Genomic DNA, 22,762 nt, shown 5'->3' on the forward strand with positions numbered 1-22,762 from the left:
ATGTATATATATATATATATATATATAAGAGAGAGAAAGAGAGATATGGTTACACGCAACAGAGGTGAGTGACCTCTAGCTCACCTGAGTGTGCACCCCATATAGTAGGCTGAGGCCTCCCAAGTGGCCAGGGTTCGATTCCAACTCATGGCCCTTTGCTGCATGTCACCTCCCCTTTCTCTGTCCCACTGTCTAATTAGTTGTCCTACAGGCAAAATTGCCCTAAAGCTAATCTTTAAATAGTGGTATTCAACTGCCCTCTATCCATCAAACACTGCAAAAAAGAAAGAATGAACCAACTACACAGTACAGGGGATCTAGCCTCCTTTTCACACACCAGTGTTGGGACCCCAACCAGAAAGAGCAAGTGCTCTGAGGTGTGGTTATCATTTCTAACCAACATGTGATTTCCATGGGCCTGAAGTGTTGGAGGACCAGAAACACTGCCTGTAGCTTTTGAAGCCTATCCCCCTGAAAGGCAAAGGGCAAGAATTTCAAGTGTTTCTGGGCCATCTTGACATGAAAGTATGTGCCCTGTACTGTATGTTGACAGTGGTGAACCAAACGCCTGGCTGAACAAGTTCCAATAACTGCTTGATGTTAGCATACAGAATGTCTTGCAAAGCAAATCAGTTTAGGATGCGGAGATCCAAAACAGTTCTAACTCTGTCTTCTAGGAAGTATGCAAAGTACTGGGAGGATAGATTAACCTCCTTGATCCCCATGAATCGAGAGGGGATGTGGCAGAACTGAAGAAAATAGCTCAATCTAGGTGGCTTGACCATTCTGTTAATGCACAGCTGCAATGCCACTCCCTGTAAAACTGGTTCAAGGGACAGGCAACCAATTGTGTGGGCTGCCTGGGCCCTCTCTGCTGCCAGACCATCCATAAAAAGAGCCATGCCGGCTTTGATGCCTCTGAGTGCGTCACAGCCAGCTAGGAAAGTATGGGCTGCCTGCTTCATATCAGTGAGGGAGAATAAGATATGCATGTAAGTTATGCATGTGAGGTAAATTAACACCACAACCTGATATCTCACTGCCAATGTGTGTGTGCTGATACGTAACAATAAGATACATCATCATGCTGACCATAGCTTTCTGTGTTTCTTTTCAAGTGCTGAATTCTTTAGTGGGGTTAAAAATTATATGTCCACTACCAACAGCTAATTTAATGGTAGAAATAGAAGAGAGACAGAGAGAGAGAGAGAGAGAGAGAGAAAATAGTATTGATTATTATAAAACAAATACATTATATGAATAAAGAAAATCCTATTGTCCAGAATATTTTTCTGTCGTAATAAAAATGGAGAAACTTTGCATTGTAGGTCCAGTGCGTAGGACTTCACTGCATGTCACTGTGAAGTTGTTTAACTGAATCACTATAAATGACACTATAAATGTGAAAATGCAAATGGCTCTATCTAGAGCCAGTGTTGGCTTGTCTGTTCTGGCTTACTGTAGAACAACATGCTGGACTGGAAGAGGACCTGCTCTGTATGTAGATATGAATAGCTCAATCTGAGAAAATCAAAACACAATGATTCTTCTTTTCAGGTGATTATTAACTAATGAAAAGATAGTTATGAATATTACATTCCATTTCTGCCTGTAGATGCCCCTGAATCCTACACACTGGTTCTTTAACAGCGGATGCTGGCTGATATGTTACAGTTTTTTAATTGTTTTCATATTTTATTCATTTATGCTATATGTAATGTCTGTTTAAGTCCATGTTTATTCATTCCCTGAAAAAATGTTGCAGCATCCCAAAGGGTTCTGTATTTGTAAAATACTGAAATAATATTTGATATTTAAAAGGCCATATTATTTTATTATATTATTATATCTGTTTTCTTTGATACTAAAATATGTTTCTGCACCTCTCTTTTTACCAGTGGGGAGGGGCATATATGTGGAGGAAGTCTGATTGACCCTCAGTGGATCCTCACTGCTGCACACTGCCTGGAAAAGTCAGAGACAGTTTTTTTTTTTAAAAAAAAAAAACAAAACAAAACATAAAGACTAAGTCCTGCTATCCACTGTACAGCCAATGTCTATATTTAAAAACATGTTGTCTACTGCAGGTCCGATGACCCTGCATACTACAAGGTAGTCCTGGGTGCTCACAAAGTGGAAGAAAATGAGACATTGCAGCAGGAGAGGGATGTGGAGAAACTGATAAGGGGACCCAACGAAGGTGACATTGCTCTATTTAAACTGAAAAGGTAAAACCTTGACTGATCATCCTGCTATCACTTCTAATAATCCTCGTTCAAATACTAATAAAAAAAATAATGACACTGATTCAACTATCCGTTTTTGACTCAGTATTGCTACTTATTGGTTGAAAGTTATGATTCAAGAAGCTACTGCACATGTACTTAACTTGAATATTTTAATTTGCAGCATTTCTTGACCTCTACTCCGCTATATCTCTGAGGCAAATATTGCACTTTTTACTTAGTTAAACTTTTTTGATAATTCCATTTATTTTTTACTTTTAAAATCTAGATTAATAATACAAAATGTAACCAATAAGTAATGTATAGTTATGCTACCTAGAAGTATCTAATGTATCCAGCAGTATGTAACATAATCACAATGAGCTTCACCTTTATCAGCTGCACCATTAACATAGTATACACATTACTGCATCAGTTTTATAATCCATTAATATAATATACATCAATCTGAAATGGGCCCGCTGGGTAACGTTTATACTTTTGTTTCTTTATTTCAGTGACCGTTTGAATGCATGACATCTACTTGTAACTGAGTGTTTCTGCACCATGGTAATGCTATTTTGATGTAGAAGATCTGAGTACTTCTTGTTTGTTGTTGTTTGTTTTTAGACCTGCACAAATAAATGACATAGTCCGGCAAGTTTGTCTGCCAGAGAAGGACTATATTGTTCCTAACCGAGCTGAGTGTTATGTTACTGGATGGGGTAAAACCAAAGGTACAGTATGATGTGAATTTGTGCTCTTGTACTGCTATCCTTTCGAGGACCAATTGTAAGTTGAGATTCTGGCTGGCCCTTACATCTTTCAGATGTTGTTCGACACATTTTGTTATGTTCTGTTAAGCTGTAAAATGAGAGCATTGGTCTAGCAGGTGGGCTTGGTGCTTCAACCATCAACTCTGTCAAACATGGTTCAACGTTCTCATTTTACAACTAAACAGCACACTCAAACATGCATCCAAAACATTTTAAGTGAGAATTAAACTATGCAGTGACAGAATGTTGATTCATATTTGATTAGCGCTGCCTGTTTGACAGTTTCACTGCAGTTCACCAGCAGTGACTGACATAATTGCTAGCTCTGTTACAGACTGCTTGGCTCAGATTGATTGTTTTCTGTGTGCTATGGTAGATTTTCGCGATTATCATTAGAGGCAGTAGTGGATGACTCTGTGGAAGTGTGTTGCAGGTACAGGAGGTAAAGGCTTCCTGAAAGAAGCTGGAGTCCCTGTGATCGAGAACAAAGTCTGCAGTCAGCCATCACTTATGAACCGCATAATCAAAGACAATGAGATGTGTGCTGGATTCATTGAGGGAGGAAATGACAGCTGCAGGGTAAGAAAAAACGGGTGAACCAACCAAAATATTTATTATAATTGCCCATTTCATTAATTGGACTTGTTTGTGAACTGTCCAAGTGAGTGACTCCTTGTCCCAGTGGGCTTATAGAGCTCAGGAGTTCATGATTTAAATGTTACTGATGATAAAAGTTATGACTGTCAAAAGTGTAATTTAACACACAGGGTATATTATTGTTTATACACAGCTTGAATTCTTTTTAAATATTTGACTTACTTGGTGAATGTATGTTTTTTGTTATCTATTTCACGTAAGTTCAATGACCTAAAAACTTTTCTTCCTTCCAGCTTTGCTAGTGTTCTTTTCCACTCTGGTTTTTGGACTGAAAATTCTCTCCCTGCAGGGTGACAGCGGTGGTCCTCTGGTGTGTGTTAAGCAGAACAGGTTCATCCTGCAGGGTGTGGTATCAGAGGGTGTGGGATGTGGCACTGCCACAAGACCTGGCATCTACACTCGAGTCTCCAAATTTGTGGACTGGATCAACCATGCCATCAAAGAGACTTAAAAGGTCTTCACCTTAAACATATACAGTGTCTTTAGTCATAGACATTATGCTTTTGAAGATACTTTAACATGCTGCTCTGCTGCAACATCACTAACCCTGTTGTGTATGTCATGTCAACAGATGTTTTGTTTCCTGTGATGGAAATACAGTTAGCACATCATATTTCTGGTTTTAGCATGTAAAGGTGTGTTTCTGTAATATTTGAACAATAAAAATCATTACAATGGAAATGGGAAGCCATGCTTTCTAGAAAACATTTAAAAAACGACTTCCTTAGTTACTGTTAAATAATAATACATTACATAATACATAAATCTATACATGCATGCACACAAAGACAATTAAAAAGTAGTTTCCTTGTTCTTTTTCAAGTTTGATTTTAAAAGTTTAATTTGTTGGTTGTTCGTGACACCCTTTTTTGTCCTGTGAACAAAAACATGAATATTATATTAACAATAAATCCTGCATTAATTCCCCTAGATCACTCTAAGAATTTAAATATTGCACAGGTGAAGAATTTCTGTTAATCTTGCTCACTCTTTTTGATACCAGACTTTGGCCAAACACAGGACATATTAGAGAGTATAGGTGCCAGGTTATGACCTTTATAGAGAGCGCCAGTAATGAGTCCTGAAAGCTGGGAATTGGTCAGTATTTTAGCACCTCTGCTTCCCTTGTCTCAAAGTCAATGGGCTTTTTGAATGGGTTTTTGGTAAGACACCTGAAATAAGGTCTGTGGTTAACACAAGTTTAAGAAAATTTCTGTTTTTGTTCTACAACATAAAGTACATCAGTAAATACCCCAGTTGTGAACTTGCATGTGTCTTAAAAAGGCTGTTGCCAACAAGTAGCTAAATGAGACTAGCTGCTGCAACAAGTACATCTCTACAGCCCCATAGTGGTGCTGACACGACCATAGTGTAATTTATAGCCTAACATTAGCTTTTTTTCATCTGGCACTTGCATTAAGGCTTTAAAAAATCCTAAAAAGTGGTCTGCATTTGTGAAAATTATCATACCGATCAAAATGTTTAAGTTTCATAAATGTTTGTTTGCCACAGAGCTTATTTTCCACAATGATCTGAAAATCCAGTGTTAAAATCTCATAGGCTTTTTAATGAGGGAACCAGGGCAATGTTAGCTTCCGGGTTGGCCTACAGAAAAATGCCATCACTGTATTATTATTGTTACTTTATTTTGTCATATGCGATGATCAGGTCATGTGGTGTTGGAATATGTGTATCACCACTGTCAGTCAATTTTGTGAATGAATGGAGGAGAGGCAGTGACAGGGGAAGTCCTAGGTTTTGCTAACTGCTTTGCGCTTTATTAGTTTCTTTTGATCACGCCTGTGTGATGGGGAACTTCCCTTGACATACTTTGGATGCAACCTTTTCCTACAAAATGCAGTCACTGGACCTGTCCCAATTAATGACAGCAAGTGTGTCTGGCAGGTTGGTTTATCTCTGCTCAGCCTCTTAGTGAATAAGTTTCAGTAAAAGAGCAACATTATTACACACTGTGGAGACAGATGCAGATATTAGGTCATCCATTGCTTGGTCCATACACTAGCCTATTCCCACGATTTTGACACTGAGAATGACAAGGCCTGACAGCAACACAAGTGCGGTATGTAACCTGTGCATTGTACTGCATCATGGCTTGTTTAAAACCCAGTCTGAATTGGATAGGGCCACAAGTTAAGTTGTGCGTTGCAGTTTCTGACAATGGGTTGCCACTGTTCAGGTTTAATCCGTTTGAAAAGCAGAAGCCCTGGGTTTTTTTCTGTGTGTGGTTTGGGCTCAGTGCAGGAGATGTGAATGCCATGCCTGTATTTCACGCTATGGCTATCCTTTTTGCTGGCTGTACATTAGAATCTCTCTGTGACTGTCATTTCCATGTGTTCAAAATGAGTGCACAAATGCTGTTCAAACTGGTGAAAAACCTGAAATGAAAAAAGAACGATCACTGTGAAAAGGCTCTGAAAAACAAAATGAAGCCTAAAACTAAAAAAACTAAAACTAAAAAAAAAAAAAAAAAAAAAAAGAAGCGGACAAATATAAATAAAGAGACCAATAATGTCTCTCAAAGACCTCATGAAAAATGAGAACAATGTTTCACAAGTTAAAGCACAGTTTGATGTTTTGCTGCAATTGTATAAAAATGCCACTGTATTACATACATTTCTATTGCGTTTAATTACACCTGATGAACAGGAAAAACTAAACACATGGTTCAAAAGTGTCAGTGGATACAACCAAGGAGTTGTTGAGGATGTCAAAGTGTCTCTCTCATAAACTAGCAAACCACAAAACAAAACATCTGTCAGAGCCAATTCATAATGTTGAATTGCCAGTGGATGGAGCCAGGATGGAATATTGCCATGTGACAGAATATCAAACATAAACAGCAGAAAACAGGACCAGAATCAGATGTTTCCACAACCTTATCTGCATGTCTCATAGCAGAGCTTCAGATGGCTTCTTCGTTTGCCTGAGAAAAAACATGCACTTGAGGAAGAGCAATTCAGAAAACATAAGCAACAGCCTCAGCTTGAATGACACATCTGTGTCAAAAGTGATGGTTTGACGAGTTCTGGATTGGGTGGTGGCAGTCCTGCTTCCTGATGACCTGATGGCATGGATTCATATTTAGAGAAAAGAGGGAAGAGTGTTGAACCTATGAATGTTAATGCTTAGACTTTTGTGCTACATAAACACCTAAGGAAAAGAAAACAGCATTAGAAAATACTGATTCACACTTGACAAGCACATGAAAAAAGGGAAACCCATACCTTCAGAGTTCAGAACATAGAGCCTCCATACACCTTTTTCTGAAGATACATAGAACTGACCTATAATCAAAAAAGTGCTCTTTTTGTACTTGAGGTCACATTATCAAAAGTATTCCAAAACCTGCTGCTTGTTTGCTGTCCTTGTCGGGGTAATGATTGACTAATGATGGAATGAGCTGTCCTATTTATCTTTCTGAGATGCTAAAAGGACCCCGGTGATTTACCAGGAGGTAACTCAGCAACTTTGTTGACTGTGATCTGCTAGTACAGGGCTTCACCATGGACCTGTACAAACTAGCTTTTCTCTTGGGAGCCTTGATCTGCACTGGTAAGATACACTGGCACTTTTGAATGATAATGAATAGTTCATAACTATCCAAGTGACATAAAATATAAATACAACTAAGACAGACAAAACTTCACGTCACTGTGAGAGTACCTCATCAGGACATCCTTGTCCACATTAATAAAATTAACTCTTTCAGCTCAATTTTATGATGTATTATGAGATGAGACAGGATGCATATGAAACAGATTTATTTCACTTTGATTTTTTAAAACTAACTATTTATTTAATTTTACAGTGTTTAATTTTGAGTTAATAAATTGGATTCTCTATTATTTGTAGACTCTTTCAGATATAGCACTTATTCAATTACAGCTACAATTGTAACCTTTTACTTTGCTCATTAAATAAACAAGTATTATCACTTTTGTTTTTTTGTATTTTGTTCCTTTTGTTTATATGTATTTCTTATTTTTTGCCATAAGTAGTTCCCCTTTATTAGTTGATAATTTGCCAGATTGATTAATAAAAATTGAAAATATATGCTGAGAGATGATATATTTGTTTATTTAATTTGATGTACAATTAATCCTTTAGTTTGCATGTCAGTCTTTTATTTTAAAGATCATGGCTTGCAACTTTGTTCTATTAGAAAACATTTGCTACCTCAAATCTGAAATCAGATTTAAGCTCTGATGACATTAACACTACTGTAGTTTTTTTTTTTTTTTTTTTTGAAGAGTGTAGAAGTAGTGTAAATGTTATTTTTTATAACTGTCACTATATCCTAAGAGCTGTACGCTGGCCAGATGATCTGTGCTCCCAATTTTATTTGCAAAAATTACGAAAACAACCAAAGTCGGGGGCTCTCTGATGCAGCTGTCAGTCATTTCTGCCGTGTGAACTGCAGTCAACACAGCAAATCTGATCAAATATGAATAAAGATGAATAAAGATAAAGGTTACTGAATTGCCTATCCTCGCCTCAAATGTTCTCAGAGTAGTAGTAGTAGTAGTAGTAATGTGCTATTTTGCTGTAAAATAAAGTTTGCTCTACTGTTTTCAACATGGCAGTTGGGTCACAAACTTTCTACTTTTACAGATAAATAATGTAATATTGATTCATATATCATCAGCACTGCCTATTTGACAGTTTGACCACAGTTCACAACAGCTATTGACAGCTGCTCTCTCTGAAAATGGCCTGTGATTGACCAGAGTTTCCCCATTATGAACTGGATTTTCTAAAGCAAGAAAATACAACCAAGCAGAGGTGCAGAAGTCTTGAATAACAACACGCTCATAGTTTATTATAGAATTTTTGCCCAGTGACTGTAGCTGTAATGATAACAAATGCACTGTATACTTAATATTTAATATTTTTGTCTCTGATTTCAGGAAGTGCTACTGAGGTGGACAGCTACACCAAAATTGAAAGAGCACAGATTCGCTCACTGCAGAGAAGATATTACTCAGTAAACAATATGGCTGAGTGTGCCACCAAATGTGACAGTGAAACATCGTTCACATGCAGGTAAGTTCACATCTTAAAAAGAACAACTTTCATCTAGCGATCAAAATTTAACTTTCATATTCAAGGTTCAGCATTTGGAACTGACACCTGCTGTGTTTTCACAGGTCTTTTACATATAGTCAAAGGGACGACGAGTGTTGGACATCACCAGAAAACTCTGAAACAGGGATGGTTGAGCATGGAAAAAGCACAACATTATATGAGAGAAAAGGCACGTCCTTTTTTCTTTCCGGTTAGATATGCACCCATAAGTCTTTTTATTGAGGGGATACTTTGCCTTTTTTTTTAACCAATTTTCTATCAAAACAATGTGGGTAGTAAGAATAGATGAACTGTGGTAAAATTCCCTCCATCTAACCAGTACCTAGATAGCCTTCCTCCCTGCTTGGCAAACTTCACTGGATGACGTAAATTGATGCAAAACACATCATCCAGCAGAGTTTTGCCATCTCTTGAAACGGTTGCTCAAACTACAGGCTGTAATTATGCTTTTTCATATGGCAGCCTCCCATGCCACCACTGTGGACACAAAAACTATAGAAGTGCATATAGATCTGTCCCCGTCTCTCTCAGCTCGGACTAAAATCTGATTGAATGGCAAAACTAGGCAGCACTGGTTAAATATAAATCAAGATTTTGTCATTGTGCTGCCTTTTTCTTGTGTAAAATGTCTTTAGAAGCATATTTCAGAGCCTAGTTTAGTTATAATAGTGAGAGTTTGTAAACAGGAAGGGAGTACCAAACTGCTTCCTGCGCAGTGAAAATGGAGGTAAAAAAAACTGAGGTCAAACGATTAAAAAAGCAACAAAAAACACCGCTGAACGAATATAAATCGAGATTTTTTTTATTGTGTTGCACTCATCTTAAATGTTTTCAGAATAAAACATTTTATGGTTTCATAGAAGCATGACACTGTTGTCCTGTGGGCCAGCTGCCTTTGTAGGAGTTTGCATTGCATTTCCCACCAGCGGGAGCGATGGAATGTATTCTGTTAGTTGTAGTTTTTCTACTTCTTGAACACAAGTGTCCTTTTTCTCTGTTTTCGCTGTGCAAAGACTGTTCTCCTGTTAAACCCCTTTCCCACCAAAATTAGCATGTGCATGGGGAACTATTAAGCATGGGTAAACATGTTGAAAATAGGCTATAGACCCCTTTCCCACTGTCAGAAGAGCAGAGCTTGTATATGGCATTGCAGCAGATGATTTAGCCTTTTTTTGTGTGTGGGTTTTGTTTTGGTGTGAAGGGTTCTCGAAATCTGCAAATTACACTCTTACTGATTTATACTCAATAGTTTGACTCTGCAGTGCACGCAATCCTGAAGTGTCCTTTGGTGTATGTTTCTGCTTGTCTAGTATACAGCCTGGAGTGCACATATGGAATAGGAACATATTACAGAGGAACACAGTCCAAAACAGGAACTGGAAAGACCTGTCAGAATTGGTCAGCAAGATATCCACACATGCCCAAGTATGCATTCATGCAAATTTTACGCAATTTACACATAACTTCATATCTTTTTAGAGCTTTTCATCTATATTGTTTCGATGTGTTTCTCGCAGCTTCACACCGGAGGAAAATTCCATGGAAGCACTGGAGTCTAATTTCTGCAGGAACCCCAATGGAGACCCAAAGGGACCCTGGTGCTACACCACTGACTCAGACACCCCCTGGGAACACTGCAATATATCAAGATGCATTGGTAAAATGTATTTGTTTATTTCGTTTATTGTTATGACACACTATTGCTGTGTCATAAATCACTCCCTATTCTCCTGACTGTCAACTTTGTCCTTACATATATATATGTGTGTGTGTGTGTGTGTGTGTGTGTGTGTGTGTGTGTGTGTGTGTGTGTGTTTAGAGACAAAGTTGGCAAACTCACACACACACACACACACACACACACACACACACACACACACAACAGAGGTAATGCAATGTTATTGTATTTATTCCATTACAGATGAGTGTATGCACTGCACTGGTGAGGACTACAGAGGAAACATCTCCATCACAGAAAACAAGCACACGTGCCAACGCTGGGACACCCAAGAACCACACAGCCATGTGTTCAACCCCAGCATGTAAGACTACAAAACAGTACATCATTGTGTCACTCAACTTAAAGCAGGATTTGATGATACTGATAAATGTATTCAAGAAGAATGTATTAACTCAGAAGCCCCATCCAAGTTGTCTGAATGTGACTTTCACATCTGTTATCATGAAATCCTTTAATCCCTTAATCCTTCTGATTTGGAACCAAATTGCCAGTGTTTCCTTCGAGCTGCATTAGTTTGCATATAGAGAAAACAGGTCTGCTTATGTTGCAGTGATATTACTCTAAAACAGCAATTAAACAATTTACAGGAAAGAAGTTTTATCCCTGGTAGACTGGTGTAATGCAAACAACTTGGAATGAAATGCTTCCAAAACCAATGACTTTGGCAGGGGCTGATTGGACCACCTACTCTTTGGTAACAATAACAAAATTCAACAAGTGGATAGCTACAAATTTCACCTTGAAAAGCAAGGGGGTACCAGCACTGCTATTCTCACAAAAGCACACCAGAGACTTCTGTTTCTAACCTCTTGTGACCGTGCATCTTCATATGAGGACATTACATTTTAAGTGTGCTGAACCTTATGCTTCATTTTTCTTAACGTAGATCTGTTGTCCTTGTTTGTGCACACTTTGTTTCATCTGATATTAGAAAAAGCACAATACCAAAATCCATGTAAAAACAAGATGGCAGCAATCTCTGGCTAGAGTCAGATCCTGACACAGAAATTGACAAGGTGCAAAACCTGATCAAATATTATGGTTGAAACATGCTTAATATTGTCTGTACTTTGATATGGCACACAGATTTGACCAATTTTAGCAGCAGTACAAAGTTATGATGCAGTTCATTAGGAATTACTTGTTTGAGGACATTCGGGCATAGCTTTTGTTTTACCACAGCATTTCACACAGGCCAGTTTAGTGTCCTACAGACAAAAAGACATTTCCAGCTTGGAGTATGAAGCGAGTGAATGCATTTAAAGTTACGAAATGAACAAATCACAAGGGCCTTAGATATGTTGCATGTTGCATATTTCATGTTTTGCACAACCATTTTCAGTCATTAAAATAAATGTTTTCTACGTAATTACATGTTTGTGGACTATTGAAAATAAACCCATTGTCCTCAGGACATAATTCTAAGACTTGGACATCCAGGTTTCAAAAGAACATGTATCCTGGAGCTCTCCACCTCCTCAACATTAAAAATGGCAAATCACTCAGCAGGGTGAATAATTGTGCAATATAGCAGATGTTTTTAATGAACTTGATGCACTTAGTTTTGTGGGTTGTTTGAGGTTGCTGCTTAATCCATAAAGTTGTTAGTGTTTTATCTATGGTGTACGTGTTAGATCTGATTTTACCCATGTGTTTTATGTTTATAATTTTTTATGTTTATGAGTATGGATAGTGTTTCTACTTTGTATTATGTGCTTTATGAGTCAATGGTTTTACTGGTTTTGTCTTTATTTGTCTCTGTTTAAGTGAGCTTACTTAGACACATTTTACACAATCATGTTGATATGGGTATTGAATCTTGAATCTTTGACATAAGACTTATGTTCTGTGAGCTAAACATTGATTTTGTCCTTAAAATGTATTTCACTGTTTAATTTTTGCGTTCTCTAGTCATCCAGAAATGCATCTTGTGGAGAACTTCTGCAGAAATCCCAATGGAGGCCGCCAACCGTGGTGCTACACCACTGACCCATCCATACGATGGGAGTACTGCGTTATACCCCGCTGCTGTAAGTCTGTCTGTATTATTATGTTTCCTTTACCTATGCACAGTTTCACTAAAACCTTATAGTTCCCAAGATTCCATCACTGAGGGTTAGGATAAGAGGAATTTTATTCACATATAAAAGTAAAAATCTAAAACTGTGATTTAGATGTGAAGGTCCAGATTTATAAGGAAATGTAACCACTAAATGCATTTACAATGTGGCAAGTGTTACTGCAGTTTCTAAAAACCTTTGAAAATATGTACACACACCTTTTAACCTAAAGTGTGAGTTTAACTCCCTGTGATGTTTAATCACTTCCTGCTGCAGGACCATTGAATTGACAAACTGACCCTGCAGCGCCTCCTGAGGACGAAAAGAAAACTCATTCCAAGGCCCTCAGTTCAGGTTAATTTGTGACTCTAAATTGCAAGAAGGTGTGAAAGAGAGAGACAGATGCCTGTATATCTTTCTCTATATATATTTATACGTATATGTTAAATTTTACCTTTTTTTTTTTTGGGTGGAGGCTTCAAATAAGCCCACTTTGTTCTTTTGCCTCTCACTGTGCTGCAGCACTGCATACTATACTATTCTTTTGCCATTTAGTATATTTTGAATTGTGTAAAAAAAAAAAACACAACTGAAAATGTCACTGAAACTAAATCACCATTTTCACTGTCAGCTTCGATGTTACTTGACATTCTTTCAAACACAACCACTACTTCTTTTTTTTCTTTGAGTTTTACCACTTATTCATCTCATCCTCTCTGCTCAGCATCTGAGCCCCCTACCATCATCCCAGAGCTGACCTGTGCCACCGGTAATGGTGAAGCATACAGAGGCACAAATGCCATGACTGAATCTGGCAAAACATGCCAGTACTGGTTGGATCAAAGTGAACACACGCCACAGAACTATCCCTGCAAGTAAGAGCTACTGTAACTGAAAAACGTTGTTGTTAATAAAAGAGGAACCTATGGCATGTTGCCTTTATCGCTGAGTTTACCTGTGTTCATTTTTACTGTCTGTTGTTTGTCAGAGGCCTGGATATGAACTACTGTCGTAATCCCGACCAAAAGGAGAGACCCTGGTGTTACACCACTGACCCTGAAACTCCCTGGGAGTACTGTGATGTGCCGAGCTGTCAGGATGGAGACGGACCAGGTATTACAGTGATCAGTGATGGTGATTTTACCCAGTTACAATAATATTAATGGCTGCGGTGATGAAGGCAGAGAGCATGATTGAATCAGCTTGATTTCCTTTCTGTTGCTGCAAATGAACCAGAGAGCCCCAGGGAGGAGGGCGACTGTTATGAGGAGGACGGATCAAGTTACCGTGGCATAACATCAGAGACCATCAGTGGAAAAAGATGTCAAGACTGGAGCTCCATGACCCCTCACAGCCACAATTATACTCAACAGAACTACCCCAAAGGGTGAGCATTAAATAACAATAACAAGCGAACAGAGATCATTGGTTCATATGATTATGAGAGTGAAAGACAAAATCTTACAGGATTTTGGTTCTTGCTTTCCTAAAGTTCCAGGTTTTCTTTTTCAACAGAGACCTCAGGAGGAATCTGTGCAGAAACCCTGATGGAGACCGAGCTCCCTGGTGTTACACTATAGACCCCAGTGTCCGCTGGGAGTACTGCAACCTGGAACAATGTACTCCTCAAACACCCTCTACTGTGACTCCACCACCAAAAGGTAAAATAGTCAACTTTTTGGAAATGCGTTTGTCACATTCTGATTTGTTTTATGATTTATTTGCTCATCTTGCCTCTGCTTTTGCTGCATTAGACTGTATGATTGAAAATGGAGAAACATACCGGGGTCCAACCTCAGTCACCTCTCAGGGTCTGACCTGCCAGGCCTGGAGTGCTCAGAGCCCTCACCGCCACAAGAGTTTCACCCCAGAAACTCACCCTGACGAGGGTCTGGAGGGAAATGTAAGTGTGTTCTTCCAATATGTACATTTTGAGTTAAATGATAAACATAAAAAGCTGGTAAATCACTATTTTTGTTTCAAGTGTATTGATTCTGTGCTTGTATGTCACTGTCAGAACTGCAGAAACCCAGCTGATGATGTGAGCGGCCCGTGGTGCTACACTACTGACAATAACACGAGATGGGACTACTGTCACATCCCAAATTGTGGTAGGTGTTTGAACCCTATTTGTATGTAGAGGGTTACAATTAGGCCAAATATTACATTTTAACCACTTCGCAAGCATGTTGCACATATATATCTAAGATGTTGGTTCTGGAATAAAAAATATTTCCTTCACGCCCGATCCCTTTGGGCGGTTTGTACCTTGAAGCTCGGGTCCACTACCAGAGGCCTGGGAGCTTGAGGGCCCTGCGCAGTATCTTAGCTGCTCCTAGGACTGCACAGTGCTGGACTAAGATCTCAGATGTTGTTCCTGGAATCTGCTGGAGCCACTGTCCCAGTTTGAGGGTTACTGCACTAGTTGCTCCAATCATCACCAGCACCACCATTGAGTCCTTCACCTTCCACACCTTTCTCTCGCTCCTCTTTCAGTCCTTGGTATTTCTCAAGTTTCTTGTGTTCTTCTTCCTGATGTTGCTATCACTAAGGATTGCTACATCTGTCACTACAGCCTTCTTCTGCTGTTTATTGACCACTATGATATCAGGTTGGTGAGCTATCACCAGTTTGTCAGTCTGGATCTTGAAGTCACACAGGATGTTAGCTCTGTCATTCTCCTGCACCTTTGGAGGTGTCTTCCATTTCGAGCTTAGGACTTCCAGCCCAAACTCAGCACAGATGTTCCTGTACATGATGCCGGCCACTTGGTGCTCTTTGTAAGCTGTGCGTGCCTGCATCTTACACTATGCTGTTATGTGTTGGACTGTCTCAGGGACATCTCTGCACAGCCTGCACCGGGGGTCCTGCCTGGTGTGATAAACTCCAGCCATTTGTTCTGAGTGCCTGTTCTTGTGCTGCCATGATCAGTGCCTCTGTGCTGTCCTTCAGACCAGCCGTATCCAGCCATTGGTTGGATTTGTCGATATCAGCCACTACTTTTTCTTGTCCTTTGAACCTTGCTTCTCCTCGTTATTATCATCAATGTCGTCGGGCTGTTGCTGCTTGAGACTCTTCACTGTGCCAGTCATTGAGTCAATGCATGGGGCTATCTTCCTGATGTGTGTGCATGTCATGCTAGCTTCTAAAGGAAGGCTTAATAATTATCTAAAATTAGGCTGAATAATGCCATTTAAAAAACATTACAGCCATTTCACAGGGGTCACTTGACCTCTGACCTCAAGATATCGGAATGAAAATGGGTTCTGTGGGCACCCATCAGTCTCCCCTTCACAGACATGCCCAAGACTTGCTTTCTCCTGTCAATAGGACTACAAAACTGTTTTGAAATACAAAATAATACAATTGAAAAGGTGATTAAAATGTAATAAGTTTTAGTTAACTATTAAAATTCTGCAGTTAACAATTAAACACAATAAAAAAATGTTTGACAGCTGTAGTGGATGATGAGGACAAATATGGAATATAAGAAAATATTGAAATCTCTAAATAAGACCAAACTTTTTTTTAGAAATTCCTTAGTTGACCTCTAGATCAGCTGATGGATCTAACTGCCCTGTTAAACTTATGACTGTGTCCCACAGAGAGAAATTAAGACAGATTTAGCACCCACCTAGACAGTTTGAGTTCATTTACCACTCATTTGGGTCAAAAAGCAGGATGGGGAGGACTCCAAGAGAGGCTGTGAGCTACCTTTAATCAACCTGAGAAAACTTTATGAACTGTGCTTTTGGGGTTGATTCTCTTAGACAATAGGAAAACCTATGAAGTGTTAGACCTAGGTTACGATCTCGGATAAAGTTATAGGTTACATCTAATCAGGTTTATTATTGAATCTTTTCCTTTAATGTTTTATAGGATACATTACCTCTCTGCTACTGAACAATGCTCAAAATTGTCTTTTAATCTTAACATTCATCTGTTTGGTCATCTTGCATTATTTTAGTACATCTGATCAAGTTCAAAAGTCATATTTGATTTAGTTCCTCACTGATTTCAAGCCCTCATTTTGTCATGTTATTGTGGGTGCATTCATGAGTTCGGTTGTTCAATTAGTCACTTTAGTCACCTTGTGTCTTTCACTTTTTCATCATTTATTTCTAGTTATTCCTAATCTTATTTATCTGTAGTCTTTTAGGAGTAGATAAGTAGTTTCATAAATCTTACTCTACTTGTTCTAATTTAAGAATTCATTAATTGCTCGGACAGCACAAGGGTAAAAGGGGGTGACATGCAGCAAAGGGCCGAGGCTGGAATCAATATTGTGGCCACTGCAGCAAGGACACAGGCTCTTTACATGGGGCGCCTGCTCTATCCACTGAGCCACCAGGCGCCCCAAACTAATTCAGTGTTTGTGTTTCACTTCTCTTGCAACAATTCATGACTCTGAACTTTCTTTTTAGTTGAATCGAAATGTGGGACACCATTCTTCAAACCAAAGCGTTGTTTTGATCGGATAGTGGGTGGCTGTGTGGCTAAACCTCACTCGTGGCCCTGGCAAATCAGTCTCCAGATCACGTGAGTAGTACAAAGGACTTGCAACATTTGTAAAATATGATAAAAGTATAACTGGTATCCCCACTTTGTACCTCTAAAACTGTGCAGTGGACTCACTGTGGTAACGAAGACTACAATATTCTAACCCTATTTCTATTAGGCAGGCTGATAACCATGTCCAACATCCTACATCCCCTTCAGCTGGCAGTGTAGGGTAGATAGAGGGCTCTGCCTGTGCTAATAGGATTAGGGCTACAGTATTGTAATTTTAGTTATATATCACACAGGCTTCACCCTCTACTGACCTGTTTTGACACAGCGGGTGGAGTCCCAATAATGAATGCCCTGTTGAGACATAACATTGACCTAGCCACACTGATCCTGACCAGCTAAAGTTTTGTTGCTATAGCCTGCCTACATCTTTAAAACCTGGGCTGCCGCAGCAGAGAAACAGGGGACTCCAGTCTGCCCCAGTGGTGAGCAACTGCATTGGGTGGAGCTGTGGCCTAACCTTGCAGGAGTCAGAAGAAGCATAGACACCTTGCACACCAGATGCCATACAGCTGACTTAAACCCACCTCATTTCACCAGTCCTGTGTTGTTCCAGCAAAACAGATCCTGAAATGGAGCCCAACTATTCCAAGCAATATAATGTGGTGTAAACCTGAAATCTGAAAGTGTAGGACATAGACCACGCTGTAACCGCACATGCACACTGAACAAGGCAATAGACACTGCCACACCATGTGTGGAATGTGCACGTACCACAGTGGGAGGGTCCCTGCCTCTGGACCGGGAAATGCATGCACAAGGCAATCTCGCAAGGCATGTCTTGGATGCACCATCACCAAAGCACACAAACAGCTGATCAGTGTGTTTGATGGGGGCCATGCATTCAACATAATATGACTGAACAGAGCAGATGCAACTTTGTCCCCTTTCCCTCTCATGGGGTTGAGGACAAAATGCATCCAACTGTATTACTCTTGACTTGAATGAACTCCTTATGTTCCCTGGATCAAAGAAGAAATGTGATCTGAGAGAACCCCTGCTGTGGTCACCACAAAGTAGCAAGAAAATGAGGTGCATGGATAGGATGGTTAATTCACACACTCTCTTAGCTGAGGTCAACAAAAGCAGTAAAGCTGTCTTAAATGACATCGCCTTCAGAGATAAGCACTCCAGAGGAGGGACTACTTCACCAAGACCTCAAGCACCAATTGCAGGTCCCTTTGCTGAAAAGAGTGGGGATTGTCGTATGTTGCCAGAGAGAAGCATAGTGGGCATTTGGAGTTGTGTTGACTGTTGAACAGATCCACTTCCGCTTTCCTGAACCAAGTCCAGATTTGTCTCACCACCTCAGCGTGATCACTTGACATGAGTTTGGCACACTTTACCAGTCCTTGACCGTGAAGAGCTCTCAGAGACAGCAGGTGCTTTGAGGACCATAACCACAGGACATCCACCATCCTTATCAGGGTAGCGGACTGAATTCCGTTCTGTCTGTTGATGTAAGCTCCTGGAGTGGGGTTTCTGGTCCTCACCAGCTTGTGCTTTCCCTGTGTCATGGGCCTGAAATGTTGGAGGACCTGAAACACTGCCTGTAGCTCGAGGACGTAGATCTATTGGAACTCCAACAGAAGCCACACACCACCTAACTCTCTGCCCAGACGATTTCCCCCCATCCTGTCAGGGAGGCATCCGTGAACAACGTGACATAGGAGGTTCACGCAGTGTTCACTGCAACAGATGTTGCTCTTGTTCTTGTGGTTCTTGGCATCCAAGCATGGGTAGGCAAACCACCTCTACAGGTGTTGCATGTGCAGTACCTCAGACAGTATCACCAGGTGGGCAGCTGCCATGAACCCAAGTGCCTTCATAATCAACACTGTCACTGTTGCACCATGCCACAGAGCTGTCCACCTGTGTTCTGAAAAAGTGACCCACAGGCTGTTTACGACGAGTGTGACCCCCAGATACTCAGCGCACTGGTGTAGTTAGGGAGCTGCTTATCTTCCAGTTTATTGTGAACCCTAACTTGGTCTGGTGTAAGATCAACTCGGCTGTGTGGAACAAAGCCTGGTCCTTGCACTTGGCAGTGATTATGAGGTTTTTTTGTTAAAAGAAGACCCAAATGCTATGGTCGTGCAACGGCTGAAGCGCCACACCCACACATTTGCTGAAGGTGCCGGGTGCCAGGAAATAGCAGAATGGCAGTGTGTAGTACTTATAGGCTATCTCCTGCAAAACAAAAGTCAGGAATTCCAAGTGTTTTAGAGCCATCTTGACACATGAGAATGAACATGAAAATGTGAATTGCTTCTTCTAGAGCCAGTGTTTGGCTGGTCTTTTCTGGGCTACTGTAGAACAACATGATGAACTCTGTGGAAGACCTGCTTTGTATTACGATATAAAGAGCCCAGTCAAGGTAATTCAAAAACTAATTATTTTTAGTTGATAACAAACTAATGAAAAGATTGTTATGAATGTTATATTCCATTTCTGCCTATAGATGCTCATAAAATCTACACACTGGACCTTACCAACAGATGCTTGCTGATATGTAACAGTATCTTAATTGTTTTCTGATTTTATTAATTTATTCTAATTTTAATGTCTGTATAAGTCCAGGTTTTTGAATTCCTCTTAAAACAAGCTGTTGCATCTCAAGGGGATCTATATCTGTAACATACTGAAATAATATCTGATATTTAGGCTATATAAAAATTTATATATTTTCTGTGAGACTTAAATACATTTCTGTGTATCTCTTTCTACCAGTGGGGGAATTCATCACTGTGGAGGAAGTCTGATTGACCCTCAGTGGATCATCACTGCTGCACACTGCCTGCACATGTCAGAGACAATTTAAAAAAAAAAATGTAAAGACTAAGTCCTGTTAGCCACTGTACAGCTAGTGTGTACATTTATGAACATGTTGTGTACTGTAGGTCCGATGACCCTGCATACTACAAGGTAGTCCTGGGTGCTCACAAAGTACGAGAAAATGAGACATCACAACAGCAGAGGGATGTGGAGAAACTGATAAGGGGACCCAATGAAGGTGACATTGCTCTCCTCAAACTGCAAAGGTAAAAAATGAAACTGACAGACTGATTATCCTGCTATCCCTTCTAATAATACTTGTTCAAATACTAATAATCATAATAACATTGATACAACTTTCTTTTCCTAACTTACTATTGCTACACAGTGTTTACTAGTAACTTAGTACATTGACTCAAGAACTATGCTGTATTTGCAGTTATGTTTTACCTCTACTTTACTAAATCTCAGAGGTGAATTCTGTACTCTTTACTGAGCTACATTTTTTGACAACCTGATTTACTTTGTACTTCGCAGATTCAGATTAATAGTATAATATGTAATAAACAAATAATGTTTTATTATGCTACCCAGAAGTATTTAATGTATCCAGAAGTATGTAACATAATAACAATGAGCTTCACCTTTATCAGCTGCACCATTAACATAGTATACACATTACTGCATCAATTTTATAATCCATTAATATAATATACACTAACCTGAAATAGGCCTGCTGCAGCATGTTTATACTTTTGGATCTTTATTTTAGCCACAGCTTCAATGCAAGCCATTTACTTGTAACTGAGTGTTTTTGTACTATGGTAAAGCTATTTTTATGTACAAGATCTGAGTATTTCTTGTTGTTGTTTGTTTTTAGCCCTGCACAAATAAATGACAAAGTCCTGCAAGTTTGTCTGCCAGAGAAGGACTCTATTGTTCCTAACAGAGCTGAGTGTTATATTACTGGATGGGGTCGAACCGAAGGTACAGTATGACGTGTGTATTTGTGCTCTTGTACTGCTATCCTTGTGAGGACCAATTTTAAGTTTAGAGTGTAGTCTGGCAGGCTTTACATCTTTTCAGATGTTGTCAGAAACATATTTTAGTGTTCTGTTAAGCTGTGAAATGGGACAGTTGGTCCTGGCTGGGGCTTGGTGATTCGATCATCTCTGTCCAACATGGTGGCCTGATCACAAATGTTGTCATTTTACAGCTAAACAGCACTTTTAAAACATCTTTCTAAAACATTTTAAATGGGAAATAAACAATACAGTGACAGAATATTGATTCATATTTGATTAGTGCTTCATAGCCTACAGACTCCTTGGTTCTGATTGTTTTTTACGTACTGTAAAGCCCTCTGAGGAAAATTGTGATTTGTGATATTGGGCTTCATAAATACAAGTGATTTGACTTGACTACAAATGTTTTAAGACAAAGCTCCAACTGTGACAGAGACAACAACAATTGTCCATCGGTAAAGCGAAATTATTAGAAATGATCTCCTATTTAAGCAAAATGTAGCATTTTGTGATTAGAGACTGGATTACTGTGTGGATGTGTGTTGCAGGTACGGGAGGTAATGGCATCCTGAAGGAAACTGGAGTCCCTGTGATTGAGAACAAGGTCTGCAGTCTTCCATCGCTTATGAACCGCAAAATCAAAGACCATAAGATGTGTGCTGGATTCTTCGAGGGAGGAAATGACAGCTGCGAGGTATGGAAAAACTTTAAAAAAAAAACTGGTAAACCAACCAAATATTATTATAACTGCACATTTCATTTTTTAATTGGACTTGTTTATAAACTGTTCAGTAAGTGGCTCCTTGTCCCAGTGGGCTCATAGAGCTCATGAGTTCATGATTTAAATGTTCTAAAAATCTGACATACATCTGTTAGTGAATACACATTTTTCCTATCTGTGTCACTGAGGTTCAATGACCTAAAACTTTTCTTCCTCCCTGCCTTGCTGGTGTTCTTTTCCACTCTGGTTTTGGACTGAAAACTTAAAAAATATTTAAAAAAATTCTCCCTGCAGGGTGACAGCGGTGGTCCTCTTGTGTGTGTTGGCCAGAGCAAGTTCATCCTGCAGGGTGTGGTATCAGGGGGTGTGGGATGCGGCATTCCAACAAGACCGGGTATCTATACTCGAATCTCCAAGTTTGTTGACTGGATCAACAATGCCATCAAAGAGAATTAAAAATTCTGGACCCAAACATTTACAGTACATACAAACATTATCTGCCAATCAACCTGGACTAATGTTCTGCATTCGAAAAAAAAAAAAAATAACAAAGTGAACTGATAACTACTATCAGCAAATAGTACTTGAAATATCCAAAGGGACATTCCTCATTATACAGGGAAATCAATCAAAGAACCTTCTTATGGAGCTGATATACAAAAACTCTCATAATGAGCCAAGAATTTGACTGAAAAAGTTCAAAAGTCTTTTTTAGAAAGACAATGGCACAGTTTTCCTTGATTGAGCAGTAGTTACAAGGCCGAAGCACACACTGAAGAGTCTACATTTAGATTGTTTTGAAAACATGTTTATTTGAAGTTGAGGACATCGGTCCCTTTTAGCTAAAGATTAACTTTGTGCTGTACATTGATCAGATTTGATCTAGATTACATTGACTAGTAGCAATGAGAATAAAGTCTGTCTTACATTATAACATTGTAACAAATACATACACACATTACCTTTATAGAACATGTAACTGTTTATAATGCTAAAGGTCTTTACGTCACCCAGGACACTGCACAAGCAATGTGTTACGTATGTGGCACATAACATGGAACATGGAAACATGGAATAAATAAAGAAATCTTGATAAGAAACAAAAAC

At 39.4% G+C, this 22,762-nt stretch overlaps 2 protein-coding genes and 1 pseudogene across 3 annotated transcripts in view; 2 read left to right on the top strand and 1 right to left on the bottom strand.

Annotated features, from left to right (window-relative positions):
- The window catches only part of LOC121943435 (plasminogen-like), a 13,678-nt gene extending 9,339 nt beyond the window's left edge, over window positions 1-4,339 (top strand). The window contains exons 15-19 of the mRNA XM_088078979.1: window positions 1,899-1,973; window positions 2,088-2,228; window positions 2,856-2,962; window positions 3,435-3,580; window positions 3,948-4,339. Coding sequence (XP_087935105.1) covers window positions 1,899-1,973; window positions 2,088-2,228; window positions 2,856-2,962; window positions 3,435-3,580; window positions 3,948-4,109 — 631 coding nt within the window. The 3' untranslated portion in view covers window positions 4,110-4,339. The remainder of the gene's footprint in view (window positions 1-1,898; window positions 1,974-2,087; window positions 2,229-2,855; window positions 2,963-3,434; window positions 3,581-3,947) is intronic.
- A 2,478-nt stretch (window positions 4,340-6,817) lies between these two features.
- LOC121938519 (plasminogen-like) lies at window positions 6,818-22,761 on the top strand. Of its 2 annotated transcripts, XM_088078978.1 has the most exons (19): window positions 6,820-7,231; window positions 8,587-8,722; window positions 8,827-8,933; window positions 10,075-10,189; window positions 10,282-10,421; window positions 10,686-10,806; window positions 12,417-12,535; window positions 13,290-13,440; window positions 13,554-13,678; window positions 13,802-13,952; window positions 14,081-14,226; window positions 14,320-14,468; window positions 14,583-14,676; window positions 16,990-17,104; window positions 19,865-19,939; window positions 20,035-20,175; window positions 20,790-20,896; window positions 21,483-21,628; window positions 21,950-22,761. In XM_088078978.1, the coding sequence occupies exons 1-19, from the start codon at window positions 7,183-7,185 to the stop codon at window positions 22,109-22,111; spliced, it is 2,349 nt and encodes a 782-aa protein (XP_087935104.1). In that variant the 5' UTR covers window positions 6,820-7,182; the 3' UTR covers window positions 22,112-22,761. The 2 variants fall into 2 exon arrangements, with proteins under 2 accessions (XP_087935103.1, XP_087935104.1); XM_088078977.1 differs by having other exon boundaries at window positions 6,818-7,231; window positions 14,081-14,468.
- LOC148189365 (uncharacterized) lies at window positions 14,689-16,229 on the bottom strand (annotated as a pseudogene).
- Window position 22,762: the final 1 nt, after the last annotated feature.

Source organism: Plectropomus leopardus, chromosome 6 (assembly GCF_026936395.1).
Source record: "Plectropomus leopardus strain MGB_pleo_1.0 chromosome 6, ASM2693639v1, whole genome shotgun sequence".
In the NCBI taxonomy this organism is placed as follows: domain Eukaryota; kingdom Metazoa; phylum Chordata; class Actinopteri; order Perciformes; family Serranidae; genus Plectropomus; species Plectropomus leopardus.

What these genes read in the sequence shown, in the direction of transcription:
- LOC121938519 (XM_088078977.1), top strand. Translation starts at nt 7,183, where the DNA reads ATGGACCTGTACAAACTAGCTTTTCTCTTGGGAGCCTTGATCTGCACT. An exon ending in AACATTATATGAGAGAAAAG is followed by an intron (nt 8,934 to 10,074) that starts GCACGTCCTTTT and finishes CTGCTTGTCTAG; the next exon opens with TATACAGCCTGGAGTGCACA. An exon ending in CCACAGAACTATCCCTGCAA is followed by an intron (nt 13,441 to 13,553) that starts GTAAGAGCTACT and finishes GTTGTTTGTCAG; the next exon opens with AGGCCTGGATATGAACTACT.